The sequence below is a fragment of the Schistocerca cancellata genome, chromosome 3, assembly GCF_023864275.1.
Source record: "Schistocerca cancellata isolate TAMUIC-IGC-003103 chromosome 3, iqSchCanc2.1, whole genome shotgun sequence".
Classification (NCBI taxonomy): Eukaryota; Metazoa; Arthropoda; class Insecta; order Orthoptera; family Acrididae; genus Schistocerca; species Schistocerca cancellata.
Genome location: NC_064628.1, coordinates 196967289 through 196986946, shown reverse-complemented (window position 1 = coordinate 196986946; position 19658 = coordinate 196967289). Strand labels below are relative to the sequence as shown.

The window sequence follows — 19658 nt, the reverse complement described above, 5'->3', positions numbered from 1 at the left end:
ACAAGAAACAGCTTTCCATGAGAGACCCATTGAGATAATGATATTGTGATGCGGATAGTCTGATAACTTTCTGCCAGACAGAACGTGAATCATAATCTTCCTCAAGCAACGTTCTGCTATATTATCCGTCGGAGAACGCCTCAAAAACTAGTCTAAGCTATGATCAGACAATAACATGCGTACCTCAAGGGATTAGGAACAAGTATTTTGTGGAATTGCCTTGACCTTGATACGATACATTTACCTTGCAGCACGGCATAAGCAGGAAAGAAACTTTATGAGGAGTTAAAGTTGGTTATTTGATGTGGAGGTGAACTTAGACCTTTCAATCCTGTCGGTATCAGTCTCGATCTGGCAGACGTACTATTTCACAGGCCACTTTGGTACAGACTGAAGTATTCATTCAGGCATCGTGTTGTTTTAATGACTGACTTTAACAACAAGTTTTGTTCGAGTTGCATAGTTATAATACATGTCTTTATGTTTACAAGGGTGATAAAATGAGATCCTGTCATTAGAGGTAACAAGTACTTATAGAGCAATTACATGGCTAACAAAAAATTATTTTATTCAGCATAGGACACTTTATGCATCACTTTTGAAGAAACTTTCACTATTTGTCGTGAGGAACGTTAGCTAGGCACCAGTTGTTTCCCTGATCCAAGTGCGCAGGGCAGCGACGTTGGTGTAGACTTCAGGTATCCCCGGAGTAGCACAGAAGCCCTGGGAGGCGACGCCGAGCAGCGTGGAGTTGGCCACCAGCGGGCTTCCGCTGTCGCCCCAGCACATGCCTGCGCCCTGCCCACCAGCGCAGATCATGTTCTGCGTCGCTCCCCAGATACTGTAGCACGTGTCACGGCCCACGACCGGCACCGTCACAGCTTGCAGCTGCTCGGTGACCTCCGCATCGGATGACAGGGCGCCCCAACCAGAGACAGTCACCAGTGCACCCTCTTCAGGTTCCACATCGCCAATGTTCACAGCCTAGTAAAAAGCAATAAGTTACCTACGTGCTTCAATGTCATATACACCATAAATGTAGCAGGTGAACCGTATCACTTGACCAATATCCACAAGCATTTATTCAGTAATATACATACCCAGATGAAAAAAAGAGCAGCACGCAGTAGGGGAGGAGGGAAAAGAAATGAAAGTTCATGGGTTGAAAGGTTACATGATGTTATTCAGTGATTACAAAATCTAGTCAAATTTACAAATAAGTTGGCACTATCAGTCTACCAAGCAGTATGACGTTGTATCCCCTCTAGCTTTTATGCATGCGTTAAAATGTTGCATACATGAAGAATTTTCAATCACAACAAGACTTCAGTTCAGCTCTCCAACATAACATAACACAAATGACAATAGCTATACGAGAATATCAAGGTATTTTATGTAGTTTACCACATCACTCATCACTGTTAGGAAATCTCAGAAGGGACCCTTGTAGGCAAGTGTGGAATATATTGATACAAGACGAACAATTGTCTGTCATTCAGCATCACATTCACAAGTTTGTGATGAAGATTTGCCTCTCTTGTGGACAACGTCTGCACGTCTTCCTCGGTCCATTTGGGTGCGATACAGAATAGTGCAACAGCAACTACGACCAATAGTACCGTTTGCGGCGGTAGAGTGTAACACAATTAATCGTTTCCCTTCTGTTGCACCCGCAAATAGAGCGACGGAAATATAACTATCTATGTACCTCTGTACGAGCCCTAATTTCTTTTATCTTATCTGTGTGGTCCTTAAGCAAAATGTACGTTAGTGACAATATAATCGTTCTGCAGTCAGCTGCAGATGCCGGTTTTCCAAATCTTCTCAATTCGTTTCTCGAAAAGAAAGTCGCCTTTCCTCCATGGATTCCCATTCGACTTGGGATTCCCGTTTAACTTAACAAACCATCTCCGTAATACTGGAGTGCTGATCAAACTTACCAGCAAAAAATCTAGCAGCCTGCTTTTCAATGTCTTCCTCTAATCCGACCTGATGAGGATTCCAGACACTCGGGTAGTACTCGAGAATGAGTCACACTAGTGTCCTGTACGTTGTCTCCCTTACACATAAATGACGCTTTCCTAAAATTGTCCCAATAAACTGAAGTCAACCATTTGCTTACAATTTTTACATGCTCGCTCCATTTCATATCGCTCTGCAACTTTACGCCAAGATATTTAACTGACATGTGTCAAGTAGCACATCACTAAAGCTGTATTCGAACTTCTTGGGACTGTTTTTGGCACTCATCTGCATTAACTTATATTTTTCTACATTTAGAGATAGCTCCTATTCATCACACCAACTCTAAATTTAGTCTAAGTCGTCTTGTATCTTCCTACAGTCACTCAACGACAAGGCCTTCCCGTATACCACAGCATCATAACGAAAGGGGTCGCTACTCAGCCTGCCTGTCAGAGCTTCTATATATATATATATATATATATATATATATATATATATAGACAATAATAGCACTCCCTGGAGCACTTCTGACGATACCCTTGCCTCTGATAAACACTCGCCGAAGCTCTCCTGAGGCTAGTCATTTCCGGAGGGCACCTCTTGGATGCAGGGCAGTTTCAAACAATGCGGAGGACAGTGCTTTTGCTAACATCGTCCCCATTCATCAATAGATTCAAATGGCTCTGAGCACTATATGACTTAACTGCTGAGGTCATCGGTCCCCTGGAACTTAAAACTACTTAAACCCAACTAACCTAAGGATATCACACACATCCATGCTCGAGGCAGGATTCGAACCTGCGACCGTAGCGGTCGCGCGGTTCCAGACTGTAGCGCCTAGAACCGGTCGGCCACACCAGCCGGCCTCCCATTCATCGATGGTGCGGATGATTCGGTCGGGAAAGTCTTGTATCTTCTCCTGAGACAAGCTGGTCGGCAATCTTAGTAACTGGTCCTCGATATCCTGGACACTAGAACTGGGACGGTATTTACACCTGAGCTGATGCCACATCAGTTGTATTGAGGATACAAATATGTGGTTGAAGTTAAAATCTTCTGGGTTATTAGGTCACGTCATGTTTCTTGTAAAATGATCGACGTTTCGACCCCTCTGCTGGCATCTTCCACAGGATCTTCTGATGTCCACTACTGCTAGAACATTGTCAGAGACGAGTGTAGCGTCCTCTGATAAAGGGGGATTTTTCATGCGTTTGTGCTGGGGAAGTAATAGTATTGGTTAAAATTCATATGGCTACCATTGGTGGGCCGTAGTTATAGGCTAATATTCCCGCTCTGATGCAGCAGGGGCGTTGTTAGCTAATCTCCTGTGGATACCATTGGTGGCCCATCGTCATTGGATAGAAAAGCACTATTCCACACTTACGATGGAGAAGGTTTGTTGTTGTTGTAGTCTTCAGTCCAGAGATAGGTTTGATGCGGCTCTCCATGCTACTCTACCCTGTGCAAGCTTCTTCATCACCCAGTACCTACTGCATCCTACATACTTCTGAATCTGCTTAGCGTATTCATCTCTTGGTCTCCCTCTACGATTTTTATGCTCCACGCTGCCCTCCAACGCTGAATTTGTGATCCCTTGATGCCTCAGAATATGCCCTACCAACCGATCCCTTCTTCTTGTCAAGTTGTGCCACAAACTCCTCCCAAATTCTATTCAATACCTCCTCATTAGTTACGTTATCTACCCAATCTAATCTTCAGCATTCTTCTGTAGCACCACATTTCGATAGCTATTCTCTTCTTGTCTAAACTATTTATCGTCGACGTTTCACTTCCACACATGGCTACACTCCATACAAATACTTCCAGAAACGACGTCCTGGCACTTAAATCTGTATTCGATGTTAACAAATTTCTCTTCTTCAGAAACGTTTTCCTTGCCATTGCCAGTCTACATTTTATATCATCTCTATTTCGACCATCATCAGTTATTTTGCTCCCCAAACAGCAGAACTCCTTTACTACTTTAAGCATCTCATTTCCTAATCTAATTCCCGCAGCATCACCCGATTTAATTCGACTACATTCCATTATCCTCGTTTTGCTTTTGTTGATGTTCATCTTATACCCGCCTTTCAAGACACTGTCCATTCCGTTCAGCTGCTCTTCCAGGTCCTTTGCTGTCTCTGATAGAATTACAATGTTATCGTCGAACCTCAAAGTTTTTATTTCTTCTCCATGGGTTTTAATTCCTACTCCGAATTTTTCTTTTGTTTCCTTTACTGCTTGCTCAATATACAGATTGAATAACATCGGGGATAGGCTACAACCCTGTCTCACTCCCTTCCCAACCACTGCTTCCCTCTCAAGCCCCTCGACTCTTACAAATGCCATCTGGTTTAAGTACGAACTGTAAATAGCCTTTCGCTTCCTGTATTTTATCCCTGCCACCCTCAGAATTTGAATGAGAGTATTCCATTCAACATTGTCAAAAGCTTTCTCTAAGTCTACAAATGCTAGAAACGTAGGTTTGTCTTTCCTTAACATATTTTCTAAGATATGTCGTAGGGTCAGTATTGCCTCACGTGTTCCAACATTTTTACGGAATGCAAACTGATCTTCACCGAGGTCGGCTTCTACCAGTTTTTCCATTCGTCTGTAAAGAATTCGTGTTAGTATTTTGCAGCTGTGGCTTATTAAACTGATAGTTCGGTAATTTTCACATCTGTCAACACCTGCCTTCTTTGGGATTGGAATTATTATATTGTTCTTGAAGTCTAAGGATATTTGGCCTGTCTCATACATCTTGCTCACCTGATGACAGAGTTTTGTTAAGCCTGGCTCTCCCAAGGCTGTCAGTAGTACTAATGGAATGTTGTCTACTCCCGGGGCCTTGTTTCGACTTAGGTCTTTCAGTCCTCTGTCAAACTCTTCAAGCAGTATCGTATCTCCCATTTCATCTTCATCTACATTCTCTTCCATTTCCATAATATTGTCCTCAAGAACATCGCCCTTGTATAGACCCGCTATATACTCCTTCCACCTTTCTGCTTTCCCTTCCTTGCATAGAACTGGGTTTCATCTGAGCTCTTGATATTCATAGAAGTGGTTCTCTTTTCTCCACAGAATCTCCTGCTGACTAGGTAGATGTGTTAGCCGTCACACGACGACAGCTTTGAGGCAGCAGCAGCTGCATGTACTACCTATGTGAAGCGCCCTTCCTAAAACAAACTTCAATTCAAACCTGCAGGCCATTTTCCCCTTCTCATATTGTGACTATGATCAAGGCTGTCCTACACTGCAAGAGCACTCCAGCTTTGCATTTAATGGGGAAACCCTGCCTGTACCCCGGGTATAGGTGATCTATTGATTTGATGTAATAACGTTGTTCCAGAGAGACATGTGAGTCTCAATGTCGGTGTGCTCCGTCAATGGTGACGATGTGAGAAGGAAAAAATGGACTGACGGTTTGAACTGTAGTTTGTGTTAGGGAGGGCGTTGGACTTGCAGTTGCAGTAACCCCGACGCTGCTGCGATGTAATGGCGAGCCTATTTGCCTAGTAAGCAGGAGATGAGTGCTCGCGTCCTGGCTGCGGCTTAACTTTTAATTCCTGCTTCAGTTTCTATACCTACCTAACACAAAGCTGAGACGCATATGTCTCTGGAAAAATATTATTCCATCACATCAATGAATCATAACAGTTTTGTGGGTAAGCTACAGGTTTTCTGTAATTAAAATTTTCATCGACATACCCAACCCAGACCTATTAATAAAAGTTCATATATTCTTTCTCGTTGTTCTTGTTTTGGGATTGGCAGCAAACGGTTGCACAATCTGCAAAAGTAACTAATTGAAAGTTAAATGACATTATATATCCTTCATGTAGAGCAACAATGCATGACTGGACTGTGTGAAATACCCTTTGAATTCATCTTCAGGAGGATGATATGAAATTCCTCTCTGAACTACCTAAACAGTGCAGCATTACATTCGCGTTCTTCTACTTAGGTTCCAAGTAAGTTAGAAAAGTTATACACAAGTTGGTTCATTAGAATGTAACTTCACTGACATAATGTTATGCACAATCTAATTAAATTCTTTTAACACTTTTCTGTGACATACACTGAGGTGATAAAAGTCATAGGATGCCTCTTAATGTGGAGTCAGACCTAGCAACTTGACATTGCATGGACACAACAAGTCTTTTGACGATCCCTGCAGAAATACTGAGCCATACTGCTTCTCTAGCCATCCATAATTACTAAAGTGTTTCCGGTGCAGGATTTCGTGCACGAACTGATCGCTCGATTATGTCTCGATAAAGTTCAAAAATGGCTCTGAGCACTATGGGACTTAACATCTCCTAGAACTTAGAACTACTGAAACCTAACTAATCTAAGGACATCATACAGACATCCATGCCTGAGGCAGGATTCGAACCTGCGCCCGTAGCGGTCGCGCGGTTCCATACTGAAGCGCCTAGAACCGCTCGGCCACTCCGTCCGGCTCATAAATGTTCTATGGGATTCAATCGCGCAATCTGGGTGGCCAAATCGCTAGCTCGAGTTGTCCAGAATGTTCTTCAAATCGGTCGTGAACAGTTGTGGCCCGGTGACATGGCATTGCCATTCCTAAAAGTTCTGTCATTGTTTAGGAACATCAAGTCCATGGATGGCTGTAGATAATCTCTGAGTAGCCGAACATACCTATTTTCCGTCTATGCAAATGCAGTCCACACCACTATGGATCAGCCACCAACTTGCACAGTGCCTCCTTGACAGCTTGTGTCCATGGCCTCATGGGGTCTGTGCCACACTCGAACCCTGCCATAGCTCTCTCCAACTGAATCGGGACTCATATGACCAGGCCCTAGTTTTCTAGTCGTCAGGGGTCCAACCGATATGCTCACGATCCCAGGAGAGGCGCTGCAGGTGACGTCGTGCTCTTAGCAAAGGCACTCGAGTCGATCGTCTGCTGCCATAGCCCGTTAACGCCCAAATTCTTTGCACTCTACTACCGGATACGTTTTTCCCATATTGATTTCTGCGATTATTCCTCGCAGTGTTGCTTGTCTTTTAGCACTAACAAATCTAAACAAACGCCTCTGCTCTCGGTCGTTAAATGAAGGTCGTCCGCTACTGTGTTGTCCGTTGTGAAAAGTAATGACTGACATTTGGTGTTCTCAGTACACTCTTCAGATTGTGGATCTCGGAATACTGAATTCCCTAGCTATTTCCAAAACGGAATGTCCCATGCGGCTAATTCCAACTACTATTCCGCGCTCAAAGTCTGTTAGATCCTGTCGTGTGGCCATAATCACGTCGGAAACCTTTTAACATGAATCACCTGAGTATAAATGACAGCAGCGTCAGTGCACTGACCTTTTGTATCTTGCGTACTCGATACTACCGCGATCTCTAAACGTGCATATCGCTATCGAATGACTTTTGTCACCTCACTGTGTAGCTCTGTGATCTCTGAAGACATAAAAATTTTATTATCAGTTCGTTGTACATGTAAATTGTATGCTTAGTAAAATATTCCTCCATTTCGAGGCAAATATTCGAAAAGGAAAAGAAATAAATTAATGCTAGTTTCAAAAAACACTTTGGTCTAATTTGAGACGGCTTACAACGGTCATCCTGGAATGAGACCTTGACTTTCAAAGTGTTAAAAAAAGAACAAACTTGAACGTCGTGCGTCTGCAAACAGTAGGCTTTTCTCATCATCAGTTTGTTTAAATTTAGAAGTAGTCGCAGTTTTTTTGCGAGATCTAGTGATTTAGTTTCTGCGAGATCTGATGAGGAACAAAAGTGCTTTTATATCATTTCAGTCAAAGGCCGACAGATTATTTAGCAAATTAAGTTACGTGTTTCGCTTCTGTACTTTGGCACTGGCGTATAAGTACCGCGAAAACATCGAATGATAAGGGTTCGGTCGTTTTCTTTTAGCATCAAACAGCTTCGTAACGACAGTCGTCCTGTACAAGTTTTTCCTTCTCATGATCTTGTCCACAACCGAAGGGTAATTTCATTTTCGGATCCATAACTGATGATGTATTTGTCTTTCTGAGACAAAAGTTCCACACCAACACTCGCGATCGTGCTACGGTCCCCAAACTAGTCTCAGGAAAATAAATATAAATGATCCAAATGAAAACAGTACGTTGAAGCTGTGGAACTTCTATCTCCGAAGAAAAGTTTTCCTTATTGTACAATAAAATGCAGCTAAAGATATATCACGTTAGTATCTTACACGCATCACTTGGATGGCAACAGCAGTTCAGGCCGCTATGCACATTCCAACGACAAAGAGCAATGGCAAATTATATAACTGAATTTACTAAATGTACTATCGGTCGTATAATAAAATATTATTACAATTTCTTGTCCATATCTATGAAATTTACCTTTTAATAAATACGCAACATTCATACCACTTCCAATTTGAAACAATTAAACACGTTTTGTAGACAGTCCGCTGGTGGCAAATGCCTACAGTTTTTAAGACGCACTACACCCACGGTCCCCTACATGTGATTCTTTTGCACACTTCGAAAGCCGAGCTCTCAGTCAGAGACTCCCTTTCTTAGACCTAATTGTAGCAGCATACCTGAACGTTAGGGCCGAAGGTGAAGGAACCAGATATGGAGATGGCAGCGATGTCGCAATCCCCTGTTCCGTAGTCGAAGGCTTCGTTGAGGTGCGCAGCAGCGATGCCGTAGACGGTGCCTCCGCTTTCGCGTGTGGACGTCCCCGCCCTCACGGAGAACAGCGTTATGTCTTGGAAGTAGAGACAGTGAGCGGCGGTGATCACCCAGTTGAGGCTTATGACGGAGCCGCCGCAGTAGTGGGCGTTGAGCTGCTGCAGCGACACCTGCCACGGGTACTGCGAGATGTCGGCGGGCTCACCTCCTATGATGCGCGGACCACCGACGCGCCCCAGCCACAGGGGCGGCTTGGCGGGGGGCGCGGCGTAGCAGGCTGCAGCTAGCAGACACAGGACGGCGGCCGCTGTAAACATGACTCTGGCGCGCCGGTAGCCGAACAGCGTTTTATAATCGTCTTTTTATCTGTTATCTCTAATTGTCTAGGTCAAAGTGCTGTTTTCATTGTCATCAATAACAACGCTAGAGGCATTCAAACCTGATGAGGATGACGTCATTAACACTGTCGAATTGTAGCACAGACGTTTTAATTATCATCTCGAAAAACTCGAACTGCAGCCAAGAAACTTGGTGATGTTTGTCCTCACCTATTTTTTCAATGTTCAGTCTTTATGCGTTCAGTCTTTATGTGTCCAGTGTCAAAATGCTGTACAAACGACGTCAAATTTGAACCGCGTATTACTATTGACGCAGGGGAACCTCATGGAACAAAAATTTTGAAAAAAAAGCAACAAAAATCTACAAATAGATGGCGTTGTAAGCGTCAAAAGCGTTCATGCCGACCGCGATGGTCTAGCGGTTCTAGGCGCTCCGTCCGGAACCGCGCGACTGCTACGGTCGCAGGTTCGAATCCTGCCTCGGGCATGGATGTGTGTGATGTCCTTAGGTTAGTTAGGTTTAACTAGTTCTAAGTTCTAGGGCACTGATGACCACAGATGTTAAGTCCCATAGTGCTCAGAGCCATTTGAACCATTTGATATGTTCATGTTAAAATAGGGTACTCAGTGTGTGACACGCAATGTTGGGCAGTACGTTGCCAATGGATTGTGAGAGAGAGAAGCTAAGTGAACTGGGGTCAGAGAACATCATGTGTAGCGTCCCTAGGGATTCGGCGTTACATTAGCCACAAAAGAAGATGACCATTCGGCGACCCCAGAAGGCAACATATACACCCTGTTGCTACACACTAGTGAAATCAAGGACACAGTAAAACTTCTGCTCACACACGCCTTTATTCTCACACGTCCATTTTACAGTTACAGTTGAAATATATCCGCTGCAGAGGGCAGCACAATGTACAGACTTAACAGAACACCAACAGATGGCGTAGGGGTCTTCATTCCCCGACATCCTCCCCACCCTGGTCCATCTCGAGGGGGATGACCAGCTGGACCGGTCGACAGATCTTCATACCATCTGGCTGGCGGAGGACGATGCACCGTATTTTACTGTCTCTGCCATGCCGCACTTCTTCTACCACAGCCCTCTTCCACAAGTGCCGTGGTTTGCTGTCTTCTTGGAGCAGAACAACCTCTCCAGTTCTCGGTTTCCTTTGCGAAGGGTATCCCTTTACCTCATGATATTGTCTTAGCAGCAGGAGGTATTCTGTCTTCCACCTGCGCCAGATGTCGTCATTGACCTTTTGTCTGAGTCGGAACTCCTTAGCAAGGTCTTTTCTAGTTGCTGGCTCTGGCCCACATGGAATTGTTACTAATTTCCCACCATTTAGAAAGTGGGCTGGCGTCAATGCAGTGTCACTGTCTCCTTGAGTGATGGGTCGTGAGTTTATTGCGGCTTCTATGCTGATCAAGGTGGTGTTTAAGCTCTCTTCATCCACCTGGGAGCGACCAAGAACTTTCCTCAGGCAGCGCTTGACTGAGCCTATCATGCGTTCCCACCAGCCTCCCCACCAAGCCGCACGTGGTGGTATGAATTTCCAAGTGATTCCATGGTGGGCACAATAGAGCTGTACGTCAGTATGCTGCATGGTTTTGAAAAGCTCTGCCAGTTCTGAGTTGGCTGCATGGAATGTTGTAGCATTGTCTGAGTAGACAGTGACTGGTAGGCTCCTACGTCCTGCAAAGCGTTGCATGGCCATCAAAAATCTGTCAGTGGACATGTCAGTTGCAAGTTCAATATGAATGGCCCGTGTTGTTGCACATGTGAATAGGACCATGTAGGACTTTTTTGTTTGATGTCCAGATTTGACATATAATGGTCCAGCAAAATCGATGCCTGTTACTGCAAATGGTCTTGAAGGCTGAACTCTGTCCAGTGGTAGTGGGGCCTCCATCTCTTCATACCGGCGACTGTGTATTATCTTGCATGGTAGGCAAGAGTGAAGAACTCTCCGAACAGCTTGTCGTCCTCGCAGAATCCAAAATTCTTCTCGCAGTTCCCCTAATACAATCCGCACACCGAGATGATGCAGTCTTACATGTGTGTGTCTGATGAGAAGCTCAGTGAAATGGTGACGTCCATCCAATATAACTGGATGCTTCTCTGAGTGTGACAGTGCAGCACATTGCAGCCTACCACCAAGACGAAGGATGCCATCCGATATAAAGGGATTGTATCGAGCAATCTTTGATTCCTTGGGCAATTGTTCTCCCTTACGCAATGCAGACAGTTCACTAGTGAATAGTTCCTCTTGAACTCTTCTGATCCAGTAGGTGCGGGCATTTTGTAATTCCAAAGCACTAAAACTGCTGGAGATTCTATTTTTGTTTCTTGTTGTGCTGATGAATCGAAATACAAAGGCAGTTATATGCAGTACTCGCCAATATGAACTAAACCTTGCAATGTCCAGTAGTGGTTCAGTGATGGTGATCAGAGTGACATTTGCTCTCGTTTTGGCTTCTGGCATTGATGGAGGTGGGGCTGATATTTCCAGTGGCCAGAACTGCTTGTCTTCTGAAAGCCATGGTGGACCACCCCACCAGATATCAAGAGTGGCTAGCAGATTTGCTTCTAGTCCCCGCGTGAGATGATCTGCAGGATTTTGGCTTCCAGGACAATGCCTCCATTGGCTGGGTGTGGTGTACGTCAATATCTCTGTCACGCGATTACAGATAAATGTTTTCCATTTGTTTGGATCACTCCGTACCCATTCCAAAGTGACTGTTGAGTCACTCCACAAGGTAGCTCTGTTGGCATCAAACCCTGTTTCCTGGCAAAAGTAATGAAGGAGTCGTGATCCGACCAATGCAGCAAGTAACTCCAACCTGGGTAGAGTTACCTTCTTGATAGGGGCCAGTCTGTTCTTGCTACAGACAAGGTGCACAGTGTATCCAGTTTCAGTAGATGTCCTTGTATACAAAACAGCGCCGTAAGCTCTTTCAGATGCATCACAGAATACATGCACCTCCACAGAGCCACCTGTGCCCAGTGTCCCTATCCATCTAGGAATATGTAGTGATGACAAGTGATGAAGCTTTGAGACCCATGAGTGCCAACGACATGCAAGATCTGTGGGCAAAACTTCCTCCCATGTAAGACCCCTCAGCCATGTGTCTTGGAAAATTATCTTTGATACGATCCCAACAGGAGTGAACACACCCAGGGGGTCATAAAACTGAGCTGCTGCTCGAAGAACATTTCTCTTGGTAACCATTTTGTCCATTAGATTTTCAGCTATCTTCTCGTAGTCACTACAGATGGAGTCATCTTCTGTGTTCCAATTAATACCTAAAACTTGGGTTGTGGTCTTTGTTTCAAGTCCTTTGACATCCCATATTGCCTTGAGATCATTCGAATTAGTCGCCCATTTGGACAATGGAAGACTTATCTGCTGGAAAAGTTCTGTCAGTTCATGATAAACAGTTGCAGCGGTGTCGCTGTCTCTAACACTGGCTACGAAATCGTCCATGAACACTGACTTGTTTACAAGTCCTGAAGATAGTGGATATTTTTCACTATTTAGTGCTGCTAGCTCCCTTATGGCAGCTGACAACAGGAATGGGCTTGGTGCAAGTCCAAATGGCAAACGTTTGAAGCGATATGTAATTACGTCATTTGTGGTCATGTAGGCACCACTTCCAGCTTGCTCAACTCGATACCAAAGTAACCTCGTGAGGTCTCTGTCTTCTTCTTTCAACGTTAACTGCAGGAAAGCTTGGTCCACATCACACACTAAACCTACCGGAAGTGTGCGGAATCGTAGTAAGATTGCTAGAATATCCGGAAGTAAATTTGGTCCCTTTTCGAGGGCATCATTCAGCGATAGAGACTCTGGCTCATGTGAGGATGCATCGAAGACTATTCTGTACTTCACACTTCCACTGATGCATTTCTTCACAATGTGGTGTGGCAGGTAGAATGTGTTTCCAGCAGTACAGTCCTCAGGTGCTACCTCTACCTGGTTCTTCTCAATATATTTCGACATGGTCTCGTGGTAAATGACCTTCAGCCCCTCATTCCCTCGCAGCTTGTTTTGTAAGGAGCGAAGACGCGCTTCAGCAGTTGTGCGGTTGCAGGAGAGAGGCATATCCTTCTTTCGAGGCAGAGATACAACTCTGCGGCCATATTCCACACAGTATGATTCTCGGAATTCCTGATAAATAGGGTGGTCCATGGGTTTTAATGCTCGCTCTTGATGTCCTGTTATCCCGATTGTCTCCAGGTCCCAAAATCGGCGGACTGACTCATCAGATATATCACTGCAGCTGCCCTGAATAAAGTTGACAGTTGCTCTGTTGATGGTGGTGCTAGATCTGTTTCCACTGAGAACATATCCAAAGATTGTTGGGAGAAGAACCAATGATGGTGATACCTTGATTGGTTGTTCCAAAGTCACGATTCTCCAGTAATAATCAGCTCCAATCAGGATCTCAATAGGTAGATCTTCATTGTCTATTTTAGGATCTGCGAGTGGTGTGCCACCCCTCAAGGCCATATCTCCTACATCTTGTGGCACTGTTGGTTGCTGTGAAAAATTATTTGTGCTTTCAAAGGCTGTTATTGATATGTGGGAATTAGTGGAGCAACCCATCATATTAAACTGCACCTTCTTCCTTGAGAGTGATGAACTGTAACTGGATTCGAAAGTAGTTATCTCGAGAGTAGTGCTTCCAATGACACTTAGTTGGAGAGATTCGATCAGTGAATGGTGAATGAAACTCGATTGACTCCCTGTGTCCAGGATGGCACGTGTCTGTTTGCTCTTACCAGTGGGTCCTGTGATACTCACACGAGCAGTCTGCAGGTATGTGAAGTTAGAAGTCATAGTTTCAATTTTATTTACTGTTGTGGTATGGCTACTACAGATAGAAATGTGATGCTCCCCCTTACATTTCGCACAGGACGCTTTTCCCCGTTTGAAACACTGATTTCTGTTGTGGCCACGTCTCAGGCATAGGAAGCAACGGTTCACTGTCTTGAGGGCGTCGATTCTTGCCTGCAAGCTTGCAATCTTTTGGCAGTCTTGGCCCCAGTGCCCTCTTTCGCTGCAATACACACAGAAGGGCTCTGAATTCTGTTGTTTCTTCTTGTCCCTCTTGGTTTTAACCTTTACATGGAAGGCAGATGCTGTTGGTACGTAATTTTCGCGTGGTACAGTATCTCCACGAATTTTGCGTGTGTTGATAGCTCCTTCCACCTCTTCATTTAAGAACTCCATAAGGTGGGTGAGGTTCCCTTCTTCAATCTTTTGCCTTCGGGCATGAACAAGCCAATTTTTGCAAATTTCTTCAGGAAAGGCTCGAAGAAGTTTGGGTGCAAGCACTCTCCCATAAGAGTCCACATTTTCTCCTAGAGCTCGTAGTGCTTGGATGCGCTTATGGCACTCAATGTAGGTGGAATTGAGAGCCTCTGGACTGCCTGAAGTAGAAGTGTTAAGATTCTCCAAGAAATCCAGGTGACTTTGGATAATTCTGTTCTTATCCCCATATTTGGATTTCAAAATTTGCTTAGTCTGCTCATATGTATCAGCTGTAACAGCAATGCCATCGACCAAGTCCTTAGGTTCCCCATCAAGGTAACCACGGAGGAATACATGCTTGTTCATTGTTGACACCATCGGATTCTCGTCTATGGAAGCTGTGAATTGCTCCCAAAATCGAGGCCAAGCTTCTATGTCCCCTGAAAATGGGTGCAGTTTGATAGTAGGCAATTTTATGTCCATACAGGCGTGTTGTTGAGCCGCTGACGTCGCGTTTCTGTCTCCTGATCGCGTTTCTCCTAGAAGGCCTTTCGCCCTTCGGAGGGCCCGTTTGCATTTATCAGTATATTCCTCACAAGCTTCCGTGTCGGCTTCGTATTCAGAGTCATCCAGCAAGTCCTGTATTATATCGTTGAGTCGGGTCAACTCTTCTACTGTTTCCTGAAAGCGTTCCTGGAAGTGTTCTACTTCTTCTGCAGCTGTAGAACCATCGAAGGCGTTTATTTGGCTGACGAAACGCGTCGCATTCGATCGCAAGGTCGTCCGCTTCCGGCGCAGCCTCCCCAAGTTCGTAGCTACTGCTTCTGCCATGGTGAGTTGGTGGTTTTGCTTTCTGTCGCGAGAGTGCGTTCAAGGTCAAGACACCCCGTCAGTTGGATGCTATCGCTAAGGGATGGCGCTGTCCTGGAGTGTGAACCGTTAGCAGCCCCCTAGTGGTGTTTGTAGTTCTCAACAGATGACGCGACCGTGCAATTTTCAACTTCCGCGACCTTTAGTAGTGGTCGCTGTTGCTAACAGATGGCGCTGCAGTCTACCAATACTTTAGCAAGTCCCATTTGTGCTTTGCAAATAATACGCCAACTGCCCTCTATTGCTCTGCCACCAACAAACATGCACCAAGTAACATCACATACAAATCAATCGCCCCGCAGTGTCCTTTGCTACAGTTTCAGAGCAATGCCGCAACTTATCTGTGTGAGCTGAACGTAGCGTGACGTGACCGGATTTTGAGATTGAAGTCGCTCAAAACCTTCTCCGCCGGCGTCGAGTCCTCTTTAATGTGTAGTAGCACTCTATCTCTTCATGTTCTCCCGGGTTTCGGCACCAAAATGTTGCTACACACTAGTGAAATCAAGGACACAGTAAAACTTCTGCTCACACACGCCTTTATTCTCACACGTCCATTTTACAGTTACAGTTGAAATATATCCGCTGCAGAGGGCAGCACAATGTACAGACTTAACAGAACACCAACAGATGGCGTAGGGGTCTTCATTCCCCGACACACCCAGCCATAAAAATGGAGGGCTCTGATTGGCTCGAAACACAAGGAAGCAATTTCTTACTCTGTGTCAATGTAACTAAGCGGCAATTGGGATGGGCGGAAGTTAGTGGTTGCGTGTCTGGCTTACACCCCGCTGATCACTGTAGAATATGCCATATCAGTTACATTGTGGCACTGTTTAGAATTTCTTAAATGTACACTATGTGCTCAAAAGTATCCGGACACCCCCAAAAACATACGTTTCTCATATTAGGTGCATTGCGCTGCCACCTACTGCCAGGTACTCCATATCAGCGACCTCAATAGTCATTAGACATCGTGAGAGAGCAGAATGCGGTGCTCCGCAGAACTCACGGACTTCAAACGTGGTAAGGTGATAGGGTGTCACTTGCGTCATACGTCTGTATGCGAGATTTCCACACTGCCAAAAATCCCTAGGTCCACTGTTTGCAATGTGGTAGTGAAGTGGAAATGTGAAGGGACACGTACAACACAAAAGCGTACAGGCCGACCTCGTCTATTTACTGACAGAGACCGCCGACAGTTGAAGACGGTCGTAATGTGTAACAGGCAGATAACTATCCAGACCATCACACATGAGTTCCAAACTGCATCAGGATCCACTGCGAGTACTGTGACAGTTAGGCGGGAGGTGAGAAAACTTGGATTTCATGGTCGAGCGGCTGCTCATAGGCCATTCAACACGCCGGTAAATGCCAAACGACGCCTCACTTGGTGTAAGGAGCGTAAACATTGGACGATTGAACAGTGGAAGAACGGTGTGTGGAATGACGTATCACGGTACACAATGTGGCGATCCAATGGCAGGGTGTGGGTATGGCGAATGCCCGGTGAACGTCATCTGCCAGTGTGTGTAGTGCCAACAGTGAAATTCGGAGGCGGTGGTGTTATGGTGTGGTCGTATTTTTCATGGAGGTGGCTTGCACCCCTTGTTGTTTTGCGTGGCACTATCACAGCACAGGCCTAAATTGATGTTTGAAGCTCCTTCTTGCTTCCCACTGTTGAAGAGCAATTCGGAGATGGCGACTGCATCTTTAACACGATCAAGCACCTGTTCATAATTCACAGCCTATGGCGGAGTGGTTACACGACAATAACATCCCTGTAATGGACAGGCCTGAACAGAAACCTGTCCTGAATCATATAGAATATCTTTGGGATGTTTTTGAACGCCCACTTCGTGCGAGGCCTTACCAAGCGACATCGATACCTGTTCTCAGCGCAGCACTCCGTGAAGAATGAACTACCATTCCTCAAGAAACCTTCCAGCACCTTATTGAACGTATGCCTGCGAGAGTGGAAGCTGTGTATCAAGGCTAAGGTGTGCCAACATCAATTGAATTCCAGTAATGCCGATGGAGGGCGCCACAAACTTGTAAGTCATTTTCAGCCAGGTATCCGGATACTTTTGATCACATGGCGTGACTGTCATTGCTTAGGCGTGATACGCAAGTGCAACTCCGTTGTAATTTGCATATAGCGCAGATGGATGGTATATGATTCTGCAAACGTGTTTTGTAAATCATCGCAAAGGAAATTTCAAAACAACGTGCGCGCCGTTATTCGACTGTTAAGTCCTGTTCGAGTTCGCATCACTCTACACTGTTACAGCCATTCGCCGGATTCTAAGTCTGGCGAACCTACGGCCAGCGCTTCCACTGCTCCGAGGGGACATCATCATCTTAAAGACGCAGGATGTGTATGTCTCCATGCGTGTCTCCACCAGAAACCTCGCCTAGTTCAGGCGATCTGTTGTCAATAGGTACAAGGCGAGTGTCGAAAAACTACACACACAATATACGCGCGGCACAATGTTGTTATTTAGTTTGCGTCAGAGACGCCCAACATGGCTGTCCCCATGATGCATAGCTCGCTGCTGGGAAAGCTCTTTACAATAACAATGACTGTTCGCCACTAGCACTGCAGAAGTTCCCGACACTCAAGGGCATGAAAAAAGCCATTGGTACGTCAGGAGCAAATGATTACCAAATTCGAAGCCGCAGGTTCTTTGGAAGTATGATGTGTTAGAGGGAGGAAACACATAGCTGCGAGCACGGTGCATAAAATCCTACGAAACGTCCTGCGTTGCTATATATAGAAAATCGTCCACGTTTAGGAATTGCTTTCTGCTGACCTGCCATCAAGACAAACGTTTGCTCTAGAATTTTTTGCTCTCGTGGAAGTGGGCAATGAATAGTCGGAATCTTCTGGGGACAGACGAAGCTCATTTCCATCTGCGAGGACATGTCAATGTGCAGAATTGCAGAATATGGGCAATGGAAAATCTGCGCGCACAGCAGCCGGTACCACATTGTTCTGCGAAAGTGACTGTGTGGTGAGGGTTGACGGCATCGTTGGTCTCAGGGCTGTATTTTTTTCATGAGTCCTGCGGCCCCTGGTACCTGTACTGTCACTGGTAAACGCTATGACAGTACCTTGCGCATCAACATCACTGCAACCCTTCAACAGCGCGGATGTGCAGCAAGGATCATTTTTATGCAAGATGACCGCTCCTCTGCATATTGTACAGCGAGTATAGCGGCTGTTACAGAGGCATTTCGGAGAAGCTAGAATTATCAGCTGTCATTTCCCAACAGCCTGGCCGCACAGATAAACTGATCTTAATCCGTGTGACTTCTGGATGTAGAGTTATCTGGAAGATGTTGTGTTCAGTGGTCTAACTACAAACGTAGCTGAACTCAGGACAAACATTGCGCAACGCATTCTGAATGTTACCCTTGAGACACTCCGATCTGTTGCGGAGCATGCCGCTTCTCGATTTTAGTTTGTGGCAGAAAACGGTGGACAGCATATCGAACATGTCTTGTGGCAGTCTTATGAAATTAAAAGCCGACGTCATTTTGCTTCTTATACGGTTTATGGCTAAATCACAATCAAAAAGCGATGTAGTTATGCTTTTTATGTGGTTTTTGGCCTCAGGACAGTTAAAAACCGATGTTTCCCATCCGATGTGGTACGACCTTGCCGTGGTGAATGAGCCACAACTGTTGTAAGCCGAGTACAGTAATGTACAACTCAAACCATAGCCGTCGTATTGCGATTCATCTGTCAATTTTAGACGACCCCATTTACCAAGGGCGCAAAATCGATTTTTCAAAAATATTATTTTCTTGATATACACGGTTTAATCTATGTTGTATGTGAATTTTATCGTGATAGCAGCTTTAGAAATGCCTTTAAATTGTTAAACTGATTAACTCTGCACTGGCGGTCAGTCCCACCTTTTCCGACATTTGAGAAACTGATTGCTTCAGCCGAATTTTTGACAGTGCGAAGGCTACTTTCTTTCTATATCTTTGGCTGACATCTATATCTCTGGCTGATATCTATATCTTTGCCTGAAAACTTTCTTTCATTTGGTTTATTTACGTTTTGACAGTACTAACGCATATTAGTAGGTTGAATTCGCAAACCTTTACGTGGAAATCAAGATTTATGAATAACGGGTGGTGGAAAAACTGTGTTTAGGAAAGGGAGGTTTCCTGGAAATCTGTTTACCAACAAAAAAGAGGAAGCAGCTCTAAATGAAGAACATAAGCTCTCAGTTTCAGCATCGAAACTTGGGACAGGAGAATTGTACAGGTGTATGAATCATGTTGATATGGATTCCACTGGATTCAGACTTATTGTTCTAGAGCTTCTCTGACAGGCTGTAATGTTTTCAAATTCATGTGTTAGCTGTAAAAGTACGAAATGCATGATTGTTGTTGAAGAAAGAAGAGTGGGAATAGCTTGTGATTTTAAATTAATTTGTAATTCGAGCGGCTAAGAATTTTCATTTTCCTCCTCCAAAAAACTGACACTGGCACCTATGAAAGCAATTTTAGGTTAGCATATGCTCTGAGATGCGTTGGACAGGGCA

General features: G+C 44.9%; 1 protein-coding gene across 1 annotated transcript; it reads right to left on the bottom strand.

Moving 5' to 3' along the window:
• Positions 1-463: 463 nt before the first annotated feature.
• On the bottom strand, positions 464-8947 carry LOC126176213 (trypsin delta-like). Its single transcript, XM_049923357.1, has 2 exons — positions 8537-8947; positions 464-984 (listed from the first exon to the last, which is right to left on the bottom strand). The coding sequence occupies exons 1-2, from the start codon at positions 8945-8947 to the stop codon at positions 637-639; spliced, it is 759 nt and encodes a 252-aa protein (XP_049779314.1). The 3' UTR covers positions 464-636.
• Between the last annotated feature and the right edge of the window lie 10711 nt (positions 8948-19658).

Coding starts and splice junctions, on each gene's coding strand:
- LOC126176213 (XM_049923357.1), bottom strand. CDS start 8,947: ATGTTTACAGCGGCCGCCGTCCTGTGTCTGCTAGCTGCAGCCTGCTAC. Junction 985..8,536: donor CCTTCGGCCCTAACGTTCAG/GTATGCTGCTAC, acceptor GCTTTTTACTAG/GCTGTGAACATTGGCGATGT.